The sequence below is a fragment of the Anabas testudineus genome, chromosome 3, assembly GCF_900324465.2.
Source record: "Anabas testudineus chromosome 3, fAnaTes1.2, whole genome shotgun sequence".
In the NCBI taxonomy this organism is placed as follows: Eukaryota; Metazoa; Chordata; class Actinopteri; order Anabantiformes; family Anabantidae; genus Anabas; species Anabas testudineus.
This window is the reverse complement of record NC_046612.1, coordinates 226712-242776: the sequence shown is the minus strand read 5'-3', so window position 1 is coordinate 242776 and position 16065 is coordinate 226712. Positions and strand designations below refer to the sequence as shown.

The following is a 16065-nucleotide window of genomic DNA, read 5'->3' as shown; positions in this document are numbered from 1 at the left end:
CTGAGAATTCAGTTACAAACACAAACATACTCAGTGGTGGTTTATTAGGCATTGCTGTGTAAAATGTACATGTAGTAATACATTCTCTTTCACAAAGGTGAAACTGTTCAGTGTTTGTTCAGACTGTTTCACAGATAAGTTAAAAAGACTGTGGTTTATGTGTGTGTGTCCTCCTGAATAATGCAATAAAATGTAGAGAGAGAGAGAGAAATGTGTGGCTGATCCTAACCTCTCTGAAGTGACTCTGATTCTTTCGTTGTTGGATGACTGCTTCTCGTCGTCCTTCTCTCTAAAATATTCCTCCACACACTGTTCCTCGAACTCATGTAGACTCCTCAGCTCGTCTGCACTCAGCACCAGCTCTGAGAAACCAAACACACTACTGAAGTTGTACAGACTCTGGGAGAACAAACATATTTAACTCTGAGAGTGAAACTTACGAAGTCCTCTCTCGCGATCGTCCTGCTCTCCCTCATGCCTCCGTCTACAGTGGCAACACAGCCTCTTCAGCAAGATGTAGATGTGTGGGAAGATGATGAGGGGCGGCGGCAGGATGGGACGGTCGTGGAAGGTCATGATCAACTGATACCGCTGGAACTTCCACACCTGGTTGGAGATGGACTTCACTTCGAAGAAGGTGTTGCTGTGAATAGGAAGAAGAAGAAAAAGGGTCTCTGTAGAGGCCTTCTAAATACTGAAGGTTTTATTTCACTACATTTATCTGAAGTTACTGGGTAATTTAGGGACTGCTATAATTTTCTTGATTAACAGATTTATTTGTGAAATAAAATTATTGATTTCTTGTTTTATCTAAAATGAGGCTCAGTTCATATAATGAAAGCTAAAAACTGAATAAGACAAATAAATGAATAATTGATCATTGATCTCTATTTTCATTTTTAATGTGGTTTATTAAACTCTTACTGACACTTAATCAGAATTCTTTTTAATTTAAAGTCATGTTCAGTCTGAAGCTGAATCTTACTGTTGAAGTATAATAAATAATAACATTCAGCAAAACTGATACTGGCTCTCTCAGTCCAATATGGATATACTCAGAGGTTAAACATATCTGATAACTAAAATATGCATGTATATGGACAAATGATGAAACATGAATGATTAGAGCACTGACTTGAAGACGGCGATGAGCAGGTTGACCAGCAGGATGTTGGCCACCAGCAGGTAGCACGCCATGATGGCTGGAGTGAGCCAGGCTCCGGGAATACAGGGAGGAAGCTTCTTCCCATCTTCATCATACATGTTGTCCCCACACGGAGCTGAGACACAAACAACACTCAGGCTCAATAATTTATTAATTCAATTTACTGATAAATAACAGGTTGTTATCTGCTGTAAAATGTGTACTGTTCATTTCACAATGTCCAGTCTCTGCAATAAGTATGATCTCTTCCACATAAGATCTGGTTTATATTTTTTAGCTTATTATTTGCTTTGATAGCACATCTTGTATTTAATTCTGCATTGTAAGTAAACAGTAGAAGCAGCACCTTTGTGTCTTCAGTTGTCTTATTGTTGTCCTGTTGTGCACTATATTTCCTTTCTCCAAAGACAAAATGTTGTCATTTGGGATGTACTGAACTCACACTGTAAGACAAGCAGCACTAATTAATAGTTAAAGTTCAATAGTTTGTTTGATGTTTGTTGATATGTTTTCTATGTTCTAGTGTGAATAAAATATTATTTTCTGAGATTTGTAAATTACTGCTTTCGGTTTTTTGTAGATTTTACACAGTGTCCCAACTTTTTTGGAATTGGGGCTGTAGTTGCAAGACTGTGACTGATGTTAATTAAATACTTACGGTTGATTTCCATCGCATAAACTGTGCATTAAGAGTCAAAGAGAAAGTGAAAATGATCAATAGCAGAAAACAAACATTGTAGCTCTTTTCATACATGAGATACACAACATTGCTGCTTTCATCAATTTGTCAAAGTGGCAGTGTTACGAACTGACTGACGGGACGAACGAGTAAGAACAAAAAAGATATATTTATTAACAAAAAGGGCAGGGGACACAGGAAACTACACAAACCAACCAACCAAGTATCAAATTAAAGAGACCCAAAAACGCTGTAACAACATACAAACAAAACCATAACCCAACATACAAAGTAACAACTGAAACTACACACTAATGTGGACCAAACTAACAGACAAAGCAGAAGTACAAAGTAACAAACCAAAATCACTGCAGGAGGCAGGATAGACGGAAACAAACGTACAAAACTAACAGGACAAAGTAACAACAAAAAATACACTGCAAAAGGCAGGCCAAACAATTCAAACTAACAAACAAAACAGAGGTTCCTGATGGACAAACGAACGAACGAACGAACAAACTGACCAGAATTGTGGAGCATGAATGAAATCAGGGTGAGTGAGCATGAGAGTCAATGTGCGACAAACCAGCAACGAACTGAGGACTGAGGGGTGCTTATAAAGCAGAGGGAGTGCACAGGTGAACTGAGTCAGTAATTAGTCCGGTGTGTGGAGTGGAGGGTGGAAAGTGGAGGAAGTCCATATATGGTGTGAGACCAGAACAAAACAAAAGCTGCAGACAGGGCCAGAGGGAGGAACTGTAACAGGCAGCCTTTCCAGCCTCTATTCCCCATGCCCTTATTTGGGCAACTTCCTGTTTCCCCCTCCGAACCTGATTATCTTCTATCTAGATAGTCTAACCTCAACTCCTGGACACTATCCAGTGTTTCTTTTGGACTGACTCATTTTGGATTTTTCGTAATCTGCCTGCCCTGGACCCTGTCTCTTGCCTGATCCCCTGGTGCTGTGAGTTCTGCTTATTCCCTGTACCCCTACTCACAGTACCAGACGTGGACCTGTATCTGCCTGATTTCCCTTCTTGGACCTGCACCCCTTCTATGCTCTGTTGTGGATTTTGCCTGCCGAGTTTAGACTGTTGGATTTATTGTTTGGACTGTCTTTGTACATCACCTCAGACTGTTTTCTCACACTGTGTTTTGGACATTGGATTCGTCACATTCTGTGTTAAAGTTTTGGACTGTTTTCTCATTGTGCTTCTGCAAAAACTCTTGTTACTCTCCTGGACTCGTTACACTGTTGCCAGCCACCCTTCCTGGCATTCACCATCCATCTGTTCCATGTGCTCTCTGTTGGTCGGCCATATTGGCCGTGACATCATCAACATCCCTCAGACCTGCACTCTCACCTCAAGAGAGTTGCACACACAAGAGTTTCCTACAAGTTTCCATCTGAGTCATTGCCCTGTACCCTTGTTATTAATAAAACCTTGAAAACTCCTTCCTGTACTAGGTGTTATCTCTGGCCATGGAGTCCTTCATCCAGCTCGTGACAATATCTTGGCATGGGCAGGTCTCTAACTCCCTGCCACTGGTGTTCCACAGGGCTCAGTCCTTGGTCCTCTTCTCTGTTCCATCTATACTACATTCCTGGGTTCCATTATCCAGTTGCATGTTTTTTTCTATCATTGCTATGCTGACGACACAAAGCTCTTCCTAACCCTTTCTACTAGACACTCATTTTTTATCAGTCAGACTGTGTTTACCTGGGTTCCTGTAGTTGCTGCATCAGGTTCAAAGTCCTGACTCTTACCTACAAAGTGGTCAACTGAACAGCACAGGCCTACCTGAAATCCCTCATCCAGGTCTACAATCCCTCGCGTCCACTGCACTCTGCAAGCAAACTACATCTTGTGATCCCCTGAACTCACCTCAAAATATCCCAGGCTAAACGTTTTAGCTCAGTGGTTCCACTAATTGAGATATTAGATCAACAGAAACACAATGCACAGTAACATTTGCAGGAAAGTAGTCAAAACACAGAAAAAAGGGAATTATGGTATTTGGACAGTCGGAGAGGATTGAGTGTGAGTCTTACTATGAACTCTGCTCTTACAATTTAGGGAGGGTGAGGTCAGAGGGTGAGGACCAGCAGATGATGACTGTGTGTGATGACAGCAGGTGAGGACTGTGAGTCTTACTATGAACTCTAGTCTTACGGTCTATGGAGTCAGCAAACACCTCTCCGTAGATCATCCAGTACGGCATGTAAAAGATGTTTCGAGCTAGACGCCAGGTCGGCTCCTCATCTGGGTGAAGAATGGCCTGTCGAGCTACACCGAAACTCATCAACACCACGAGCATAATGACCACAAAGTACAGCATATCGATCATCTGGAGACATATAAGGGGACGATCAGAGACATCCTCTCCACTGTTGCCTAATGCATGCTGAAATTGGATTGTCTGGTTTTCTATGTAATTCTTTATAAAGTTATACTCTGTAAGATCTTAAACCTTAAACACTGTAAAGTGACTTGAGGTGACTTCTGTTGTGATTTGGCACTATACAAATAACATGTAATTGAGTTTACTGTATGAACAGATACATTTAACTTCCTGAAGATGTTAAGCTGATCTTCATCTGTGATGTGAACACAGCACATCGTACCATTTTTCCGATCATCATGACGTAGGGTCCTAGGTATTTATTGACACCGAAGATGTCAAGGACTCGAATATACCAGAAGATAATGTCAACGCAGTAGATGACACGTCCGTAGCCCATGTAGGGCTCGTTCTCCAGTCGCAGCAGCAAACCAAACACAAAGACTGAGATGGCAGCCAGGTCAGTGATGTTCCAGTAATCTTCCAACCACACTTTAATCTTCTGCTTCAGCTTCCCTGGCTCCGACATCAGGATCTGAAAACAGCAGGCAAATGGAGGTCAGTATATTTATAAACATTTATCAGTGTCCTGTATATTCTGTAAAGGTAGATCCTAAAGGAAGCAGGACACTGAAAACACAAGGAAAAACAAGGCACAATGTAGAGAAAAATCATGCAGAGGAGTTCCAACAGAGGCTGATCTGTCCTGGATGTTGAAGGTAAGGAAGTGTCCTAAATGCCAATAAAATGCTAAAGTAAGAAGGCTATAGACTGATTGAGAACTAAAAAGTCAATGAAGAGGGAAAATGGAGTTTGTGCTATTAGTGAAGCTGAAAAACCCACAAAAATAAATCCCAAATAACCTATTTAGTTTAACAGATGAGACTGATCTGACTGATAACAGCAAAGTCATTGAACTGAGTTGTAACAGTGTGCCGTTTTAGATGACACCTTGACCACAGTCTATAGCCTCATCTATCATCAACTGCCATATCATTCTCAGTTATCTATGAGTCAAATCCCAAATACAGAACCTGAAACATTTTTACCATGTAGGAGAAAAGAACAAATTCAGTATGAAATAAGGCAAGAGATACTAAACAGGACAAGGTTCATAGAAAAGACTTATGTCAGTAGGAGATGCGTTAATTTCTGCGACAACCATCAGACTGTGTTTACCTGTCTGACTTTTTCTACTCCCAGGGTGATGATGTAAGAGATGACGATCCACTCCTGCAGAGATGGCCATCGTTCCATCTTCACCAGGATGATGTAATTATATAACATGAGATACACCAGGTATGAGATCTGACACACAGAGAGGAGAAGGAGGCTTTCACGTTAAAGTAAGGTTTACCTAACAAAGCTCATCCCTTTGTCCTGAAAATTATGTATATGTATGATGTGATTACGTTTTTGTAGGGAACGTATTCAGTACATAGATTGTGTCCCTTCCAACACTTATGAATGGAAAGTGACTCACAGTGGGATGGGTGGGGTGGATAGCAGTTGAGCAACATGATTTCTGTCATGATTCCAGCTCCTCTTGCCTGTCTGCCCCTGATTTCCTGGTTTGGCCTGTTTCTTGTTTTCTTTCTCTTCTGGAGAAATGTTCTTGGACATTGACGGCATTTCACCTCTACACCACTTCAGGATCATGAGCACCTCTCACCTATACACATCATTGCCTCTCCTTCCTTCCCGGTTCCCCTCGCCGCTCTCACTCAGGTCATAAACTCTTCATATTACATCAGTATTCCACTGTGTTACTCAGGCTAACCCTGTCTCTGCTCATAGACCTCCACCTACATCCGAAGCTAGCCCTCTTCAGCTGTGACATCACTGGACTTCCTCACATTCATATTATTATATTCTCTTTTGTAATAAACCTTCTTAAACTCATCCTGTCTTTCGAGTCATCTCTGGGCACAGAGTCTGATCCTAGCTCTGTGACAGATTTCATGAAGATGTGGATCTGCACACTAGAACTTCTGTGGCAGAAGTGGATCCTTTCATAACTGCCATTGTTTATGTTGTTGATTAAAATTACAGTATAGCTGGTAAATAATGGTATGACAGTGACTGTGCTTGAAAATGATGAAATGTGTTCTTGCCGTGTTGAACCAGAACTTGGTGAAGGGAGCAGTATAGAATTCGTAGATCTTCTTCCTGATGGGAATTTTCCTGTGTTTCTTCTGGTTCTCTTCCTCATCTCCTTTCTTTGACGTAGCATCGACATTAGAGGCCGCATCCTAAAATAAACTATGCCTTACTCAAACTGCTTTGAACTATTAAACTCTCAGATGGTGATAAGAATCCTGAATCTGCACCATTTGTTTTATACCTTGCTCGATTTGTCGTTATCTTTAGTTTTGCCTTCATCGTTCTCTTTGGACGAATGATGTGAAGTTTCCTCTCCAAGACGAAAATCCAGGAGGAGGATGGCAGGAGGGAAAATGATTCCTAAAATCACCTGAAGACAGGATGACAGACAGATTCAACAGAACTGCATTAAGGAAAACTCATTAATACAGATTTAATGGATCTTTGTATGTTAATTCTTGATAATAATCAGATAATGAGATCCTACTAAATCATGTCATGTCATTTCACTCAGTCACTCTGGGGAGAAGGGCTGTGCTAGATCCAAGATGAACTGCAAAATCTAACTTCCTTTCATTTTGACACTATTTAATTAATAACTAATAATTTACACTTCATGTCAGGTGTTGACATGTATTCAGGTCTGACAGAACCTGACAGGGCCTCAGTACCTTGAGACTGTTGCTCTTGCCCATTCTCAGACAGCCCATCCACATGTCAGTCAGCAGCATCTGGCTGCAGGTGTGGGCGATGAAGTCTCTATGTTTGGCAGCTACAGCCAGCTTTAGACAGGTGGAGTTGCTCCAGTTCTTCAGTTCATAGGTCAGCAGCTTCATGGCCACCTGCTCATCATGTTTATAAGACTGGTCCAACAGCTCGTATGCCAGCTGACCAAACTCCCTGCACAGAGAACATAGCAGCACCCCCCTCAGGCTGTAAACATGGAAATACCTTTGTGGTTCTTCACGTGTGTTTAGATCAAACACTTTTGCAGAGAAGCTCCTGTTCTTTCTCATGTTTTATCTTAATGCAATTTTAGGCCGAATTTTCCTAAATCAAGAGATAAATCCTCGCCTTTAGTCATTCAAGCGCAATAAATCAGTGATGACTGATATTAACATACAAAACCAGCAAAACCTGTAAACGGTACAGTAACGTTCACTATTTGGCTCATCAGTACAAAAACACAACATAAAATACCATTTGACATTTTTTTGTTTTCTGTTTCAGTTCACAGTAACATTGAGATTTTTAATCTTGAGATCTAACTGATCACATTTAAGGGATCTGCCTCAGGCCTTATGTGGACTTCCGAACAGGACCTGGACTCTGGCTCTGCTGGACTCACTTGGAGTTGTTCTCCAGGTCCTGGTAGATGTCATCCACCAATTCACTCTGGGATGATTCGTGGGCCATGGCTTTGTAGAGTTTACAGGCCACCAGAGCTTTGGCCATGGCCTCCTCCCCCCGCTGCCACAGGAACAGTGCCATCTTCTGACGCTTCATCAGCACTGCCCACACCATCAGCTCATGGAACGGGTACTGAAACCTGCTGACCTCAGGGTCGTCCAAATCTATGTCCACCTCCTCCTCTTTCTTCTTGATCATCTTTCCTTTTCCCTTGGTGCGGGGTTCATCGTCCTGCAGGAAAAAGACCAGAACATGTCAGGAAATATCCTTCTAACACAAACAGAGGCAAAATCCAGAACAACTCACCTCCATCCCGAGAAGTTTCAGAGCTTTAGGCTGTAAGAGAAAAGATTTTAAACATCAACAGGTCACTAAAAATCAGAACCTCTCACTGTGGGGTGTTTTACAATTTTAGATCCTGCTGTGTTCAGGTCTTTAGACCCCTAGAGGTTCACTCACTCTTTTGAGCCCGTACAAGTTGTTGTACAGCATCCTGAAACATTTTCTGGTGTATTTGCAGCGGTACGCCCCGCCCATCAGGAACTCCACCACTAATCCAATATCAATCAGTGTGATCTGGTAATCTGGAGGGAGATTCCCCTGAGGCACAAAGTTCATCAGTCAACTCTTACATTTTTCTTCTCTATGTAAACAGGATGTAAAAGTGAAAGATATATTTCATAGCTCCCATCCAATATCTCATCAGCCAAAACCAACAGAGAGAAACTCAATTAATCAAATCTCAACATCTTATTCAAACTTTTACAAATTTATATTTTTTATGTACAGCATGGATTAATGCTGTACATAAGAGTATAAATGTCACAGAATGTCGATGGATTCATGTAACGGAGCGAGAAAACTCCAACATGGACAAATATCCAGTAGTGTGTAGCACATACTTGCAGCTCTTCTGGTTTTTATAAGGAAATGTCTCAGTATATTTCCTGGATGTTAAATGTTGAATTTTACTGAAGAAACTTGGATTTGTAAATTATGCCTGTGCACACTCAGAGGCTCTGAGCTTTGAACATCTTCTTCCCGACACTGGACTACAACAAAATCTAAATCTTTGATTTAACCTGATTAAAACCACAGCACTGACCTTTTTCACATCTCTGACCACAAAGTGCAGCGTGTTAGCTGGTCCCAACTTCTGCAGAAAATCAGAAAGACAAACAGAAAATTCTGTGATTAACATAGTTTTAATCTCATTGTGGAGCTGTCAGTAGTAAGGACAGACAAGTTTGTCTGAATAGATCAACTTGTGTAGACATGAAAAAAAATACAAGAACGAAACAGAGCTGGGGACACAAAGACAACAGCAGAGAGCTTTACTTCCATCTGACAATAATGTGAGCTTTAGATTTTAGTGAAACAGATAAAGATTAAAGTCTACAGCAAGAAAGAAAGTACTGGTGCACTGATGGATGCTAAGCTGCAGATGAACACGTCAAAGACAATATAGAGCTTAAAGCTTGTCTGCAAAAAATAAATGTTTTACTTTGTGGCTGATTGAGAAAAGTCAGACAGTCATCTGAAGTTTCTTTCTTAAGGAATAGAAACAGGTGAGTCACCTGGTTCAGAAACTGTAGTCGTGCACTCAGGTGAGTCACCTGGTTCACAGACTGTGGTCGTGCACTCAGGTGAGTCAGGTCATTCAGAGACTAGTTGTGCACTCAGGTGAGTCAGGTCATTCAGAGACTAGTTGTGCACTCAGGTGAGTCAGGTCATTCAGAGACTGTAGTCGTGCACTCAGGTGAGTCACCTGGTTCAGAGACTGTAGTTGTGCACTCAGGCGAGTCAGGTCGTTCAGAGACTAGTTGTGCACTCAGGTGAGTCAGGTCATTCAGAGACTAGTTGTGCACTCAGGTGAGTCAGGTCATTCAGAGACTGCAGTCGTGCACTCAGGTGAGTCACCTGGTTCAGAGACTGTAGTCATGCACTCAGGTGAGTCAGGTCGTTCAGAGACTAGTTGTGCACTCAGGTGAGTCAGGTCGTTCAGAGACTAGTTGTGCACTCAGGTGAGTCACCTGGTTCAGAGACTGTAGTCGTGCACTCAGGTGAGTCAGGTCGTTCAGAGACTAGTCGTGCACTCAGGTGAGTCACCTGGTTCAGAGACTGTAGTTGTGCACTCAGGTGAGTCAGGTCGTTCAGAGACTAGTTGTGCACTCAGGCGAGTCAGGTCATTCAGAGACTGTAGCCATGCACTCATGCGAGGCAGGTTGTTCAGAGACTAGTTGTGCACTCAGGTGAGTCAGGTCATTCAGAGACTGTAGTCGTGCACTCAGGTGAGTCACCTGGTTCAGTGACTGTAGTCGTGCACTCAGGTGAGTCAGGTCATTCAGAGACTAGTCATGCACTCAGGTGAGTCAGGTCATTCAGAGACTGTAGTCGTGCACTCAGGCGAGTCTCACCGTGTTGTAAAGTTCCTCCAGACGAGGAATCGTGAGAAAGTGATGCATGTTGACACCGTTTTCTATGAGCAGCTTCACAAAGTCCACTCTGTCCATTACAAGAGCGTCCATCATGGCCTGCTCCAGAGAGTTCACCTGTCACAGGATCATCATCATTATCATTGTGCATTAACATTATATTATTAAGAACTAATTAAGCTGATTAAGCTAATTGTTTTTCATGGTGCCATTACTGAAACTGTCCTAGCTACATTTTAGTCAAGGAGCATAAAGGCAACTGTGGGTGAGCACACACATACAGGCTATAGACCACCTCTCATACACACATGTAATCATAAAGTGAATTAAACAGGTGACAGTTTGATAGAATGTCCTAAAAACAGTGTCCACCCACTTAGTTGTGCTTTTTCAGATTAACTACATCTCAACAACCAGCTGAACCTAATTTGTTTTGTGTAACATATCTATGATCCAAAAGTGTATAGTCCAAACTCTAAAGTATTAAATGAGATTTTGTCAGCGTGTGAGAGGGCACAGTAACTTATTTAAGTGGGCATTGCCTATAAATGAATGGTTGAGTAGAAGAAGCAACTTGGCCATGGCTGTTTAAAGGACAGAGGGGGCACACTTTGCCCTGCAGGGATGCTTTGAGGATACAGATTGGGAGACTCTCTGTGAGCCTCATGGTGAGGACACTGATGTACTGACAGACTGCATCACTGACTACATCAATTTCTCTGTGGACACCCAAGTACCCATAAAAACCCATTTGCTGCTTTCCAAGCAACAAGCCCTGAGCCACAGAGCACACTACAGTTCACTACCTGCTCCTAGCCCTAGTCTCTCCCCCCTGGATCCTCTAGACCCCATATGTCAAAGTCAAGGCCCGCGGGCCACATCCGGCCCGGCGTGTAATTATATCCGGCCTGCGAGATCATTTCTATATTATTGTTATTAATGTCCCGGCGATATGAAGCGCTGGTAACACAATAAACTACAGATCCCATAATGCAGCGCTTCAGCTGCCTTGCCGAACACATTCCACGTTAATCAAGTCTAGATTATGATGCTGAAAGTTATTATGAAGCTGGTCCTCACGATGCCAAGTAATGTTGAACCATATCGTTACAACGGTGTACGCAAATACGCACTTGGCTGATAAACTGAGTTCTCACGGAGCTTTGGTGACTTTGACGAGCAAGAAAATCATTTTGCCGTCGATTTGGAAACTGCACCTCTACATATTCAGATGGAGCTGATTGAGCTGCAGTGTAATGACTGAAGGTAAAGTAGGACACTGCAGGACCCGCACAGTTTATTCACTCCATTCCCACAGAAATGTCTCAGCTCCGTCCACATGCGGCTCGAACCTTGTTTATGTTTGGTAGCACAAATCTTAGTGAGAAGCTGTTCTCAGTGATGAAGACTAACAAAACAGAACACAGGAGTCGTCTCACTGATGAGAACCTACAGTCCATCCTGAGAATCTCCACAACACAGAACCTCACACCAAATATAAACGAACTTGTTGACAAAAACAGATGCAGCTCTGATAAAATGATTGAAGAACAAAGACTGAATGATTTGATTTGTTATTGCTGAAAAGCACAAATTTTATTTATATTTCCAGGTTTTGTTATGCAGCATGTTCATAATTTTGAATTTGTATAATTTTGACAGGATATATTTTTATGGAGAGCAAAATCTTTTGGGATATTTAAATTTAAGTTTATTTTTTATATAAAATGACATAAGATTAAAGAAATTTGAATGTTTGTTCTTTTAATGTTAACTTTATTTCTAACTTGTTTAATTTAGAGAGGATATATTTTTATAGAGAGCAAAATAGTATAAGTTATTTAAGGTTTATGTTGAAAAAAGTTAAATTTTAGTCTGTTCAATAAATGTTTATCCTGTTCGGCCCGCGACCTAAACTGCGTTTTGGATTTTGGCCCCCTGTGCAATTGAGTTTGACACCCCTGCTCTAGACTTTGCCCCTCCTGCACTTGAGTGAGTTGTTGCCTGCCCCTGTGCAGCGATTTTCAGTTCAACCTTTATTCCCTGGTTTCTGTTGTTACTTTTCTAGTTTGATACTTTGCACTATGCCTTTGTAGGTCATTTTAGGTTGTTAGCTTGTCTCTGTGTTTTTGCGTCGTGTCCATGAACCCTCAGTTCCCTGTTTTTGTGTGCTTTTCTGTCATGCGCCTAGGATCCGACTCCATAGCCAGAGACCACACAGGACCAGAGAACTGAGACAAGAAATGTTTTATTGACAATAATAATGCAGTGGATGAAAGTCGGGACTTGCGGCCGAACAGGGCTGTCGTCAGGTGAGTATGGTGTTTGAAGTCCTGATGAGCTGTGGCTGAGAAGCGGGGAGGAGTGAACCAGAGAGAAGACTGAAGAGTTGTAGATTCCAAAATGGCCAACAGTAGAGTGAGGCATATGTTGACTGGGAGCAGAGGAGGAATGATATGCAGAACAGGCTAAATGGCAAAAGCACAAGGGGTTAGTGATATGCAGAACAGGCTAAATGGCAAAAGCACAAGGGGTTAGTGAACAAAAACAGTGACAGATTTCCAGAAAGACGAGGCGCAGAGTAAGAGACGAATCCAGGGTCCACACACAAGAAGCAGTCCAAGCACTAAAGTCCGTGAGGCAAGATCCGAGGTCCAAACAACAATCCAGGTCAGTACTGAGAGGTAATATAGAAACAGAGATCCGATAGACTGATAACGATGTCAAGGGACGGTCCAGGTCATACACAAGGGAATCCAACTTGGAGACAGAACAGAGACACTGGGCAGAGGGGAGCAGGAACAGGTCAGGCAGAAAACACTCACGCTGTCGAAGAGCAGAGCAGAGGCAGGTCAAAACTGAAGGCAGGTCCGGTTAGGGGGGAGTCAGGCAGAGACAGGTTTCAGGTCGGGCAGGGTTCGTTTCCAAATATCAATCTTAAGGTAATGCTGGATAGGACTGTTCACAGGTTGGAGTACAACTATCTGGCAAAGGGGAAGCTGACTGACCTGCTAATAAAGGGACAGGGGAAGCCCAGGTGCAGACAATCAGTAATTAGCAGGTCACCTGACAGGGAGAAAACAGGGAAAGCAGGGACAGACAGGGAGGCGGAGCTGGAATCATGACACTTTTCTATTAATAAATCTGGTTTCCGTTAATCCCTGCCTTTACCCGTCCCTTACTTGTGACAGAGTGTACTTTGACAACAAACTGGACTGGACTAAGAACTCGGCAGGATTGTGCAAAAAGCCTCAGAGCAGGATATACTTTCTGAGGAGACTCAGGTCCTTTAACGTCTGCAGGTGCTGCAGACGTCTATGAGTCTGTGGTTCCAGTGTCTGTGGTCTGTGGGCTACATAGAGAATTGGAAAACATTTTGGAGAAAATGTGGGCTGATTAGATGGTTCGTCTCTACTCTCTAGAAATATGGCTGTTTATTAGTTTATTAGATGACCTAAACCCTCAGAGTGGAGCCCAGGATGCAGAGAAGCAGGCTTACACACTTCTCTGCAGCTTCCTTACAGCCGTTGCCCCCCAAAACTACCTTAACCCCATAGAGACAGTGTCTGCTCCCCGACTACCTAAATGATTTATATCAAGAACCAACACAAGAGGAGTGATTCATAAGAACCTAATACAAATAAAGACGACTCCACTCTCAGAACATGTCGGGGTGGAGGAGTAGCAGCAATCTCCCACACAAGTTTATTAATCAACCCCAGACCTAAACATAGTTTGAATTCATTTGAGAGCCTCACTCTTAGTTGATGTTGACAGTCTGAATGAGTCAACCCCCCCAAGTCATATTAATTATCATGTTCCTAGAAACACAGGTCGGGGTGGAGGAGTAGCAGCAATCTCCCACTCAAGTTTATTAATCAACTCCAGACCTAAACATAGTTTGCATTAATTTGAGAGCCTCACTCTTAGCTTCTCTGATCCTAATTGGAAAAGTCAAAAACCAGTCCTGTTTGTTATTGTGTACCGTCCTCCTGTCCCTTACTCTGAGTTTTCAACTGAATTTTCAGAGTTTCTATCTGATTTAGTTCTTAGTGCAGATAAAGTCATTATAGTGGGTGACTTTAATATCCATGTAGATGTTGCTGTAGTCAAGCCCCTACTCACAAAGCCCACTCTGGACTCGGGGGTTTTAGTAAATTATAGACCAATATCCAATCTGCCCTTTATCTCTAAAATTCTTGTAAAGGTAGTTTCTAAGCAATTATTTTACCACCTGCACAGTAATAACTTGTATGAAGATTTCCAGTCAGGATTTAGAGTACATCATAGCACAGAAACAGCACTGGTAAAGGTTACTAATGATCTTCTATTAGCATCAGACAATGGACTACTCTCTATACTCGTCTTGTTAGATCTTAGTGCTGCATGGGACACTATAGATCACAACATTTTATTACACAGACTGGAACGTGTCATTGGAATCAAAGGAACAGCACTAGAGTGGTTTAAATCGTATCCATCAGATAGATTTCAGTTTGTACACGTTAATGATGAGTCTTCCATGCACAGGAAAGTCAGCTATGGAGTTCCACAGGGTTCTGTGCTTGGACCAATTCTTTTCACTTTATATATGTCCCCCTTAGGCAATATTATTAGGAAACACTCTATAAATTTCCATTGTTATGCAGATGATACCCAGCTATATTTATCTATGAACCTAGAAGAAACTAATAACTTAGTCAAACTTCAAGCTGCTTAAAAGACAACGGCCTGGATGTTCTCCAATTTCCTTCTCCTAAATGCAGACAAGACAGAAGTTATTTTGTTTGGGCCTAAAAATCTCAGACACTATGTCTAATCACGTTCTCACCCTTGGCTAAACCAACCGTCTGCTAGCTGCACAGAGTCGTCACCCAGGGTTCAACATATTGAGACTGTGTCTGTTCCTCGAGCTAAACAAAAAGCTAGAAAAACCCCAGAAAGTATGTTTTAATAATTTAATTAACATACAGACCTCAAATTCAGAGCACACTGATTGTGCAGCCAGCACCTCTGATCTGAAGTTAGGATTGTTAAATATTAGATCTCTTACATCTAAAGCTCTTACTGTTAATGAAACTATCACAGATCAGGAGTTTGATATACTCTGTTTAACAGAAACCTGGATTAAACAGGACGAGTATGTAGCTTTAAATGAAGCAACTCCTCCTGGATACAGCTACATTCACCAGCCTCGTCTGACTGGTAGAGGAGGAGGTGTCGCAGTTATTTATAATGATAAACTGACTATCGTACAAAAGCATGTACACAAATTTAAAGCTTTTGAATGTCTTTATAGTAACATAACAAGTATAGATACAAATATAAAGTCTGCTCAGCCGATCCCACTAATTATCATTTACAGACCCCCAGGGCCCTACTCTGAATTTCTTTGTGAATTTGCAGATTTCCTTTCCAACCTAGTTGTTTCTGTAGACAAAGCATTAATTGCTGGAGATTTTAATATTCACTTTGAGAATCCAGAAGACCCTCTGAGAACAGCATTTATGTCCATATTGGACTCGCTAGGAGTAGATCAGTGTGTAGTAGGACCCACTCATAAAGCGGGTCACACCTTAGATTTAATAATATAATTCGGTTTAAGTATAAGAAATTTACTTACGCTCCCACTGTCTGAAGTTATCTCAGACCACTATCTTGTTTCAACTACAGTGTGTCATATTAATAATGTATACTCAGCGCCGCGCTATCGCATTAAACGTACATTTACATCAACTACCGCACAGAGCTTTATTAGTAATCTTCCAGAGTTATCAACTTTGATTGGATCACCGTCTGACACCACAGAACAGACCAGGCGACTGAATATCTCGAGTCGTCATTACGTTATACCTTAGATAATGTAGCTCCAGTTAAAAGAAAAGTCATCAGAGATAAGAAACTTGCTCCCTGGTATAACGATGACACGC

General features: G+C 41.9%; 1 protein-coding gene across 1 annotated transcript in view; it reads right to left on the bottom strand.

Annotated features, from left to right (window-relative positions):
- LOC113174618 (transient receptor potential cation channel subfamily M member 1-like) overlaps positions 1-16065 on the bottom strand; it is a 49925-nt gene that overhangs the window by 15758 nt on the left and 18102 nt on the right. Inside the window, exons 13-27 of the mRNA XM_026378698.2 lie at positions 10118-10252; positions 8806-8856; positions 8160-8300; positions 8007-8036; positions 7639-7931; positions 6962-7190; positions 6532-6660; positions 6302-6439; positions 5367-5495; positions 4471-4722; positions 4019-4193; positions 1824-1844; positions 1136-1280; positions 441-643; positions 230-362 (exon numbers count right to left, since the gene is read on the bottom strand). Coding sequence (XP_026234483.2) covers positions 230-362; positions 441-643; positions 1136-1280; positions 1824-1844; positions 4019-4193; positions 4471-4722; positions 5367-5495; positions 6302-6439; positions 6532-6660; positions 6962-7190; positions 7639-7931; positions 8007-8036; positions 8160-8300; positions 8806-8856; positions 10118-10252 — 2204 coding nt within the window. The remainder of the gene's footprint in view (positions 1-229; positions 363-440; positions 644-1135; positions 1281-1823; positions 1845-4018; positions 4194-4470; positions 4723-5366; positions 5496-6301; positions 6440-6531; positions 6661-6961; positions 7191-7638; positions 7932-8006; positions 8037-8159; positions 8301-8805; positions 8857-10117; positions 10253-16065) is intronic.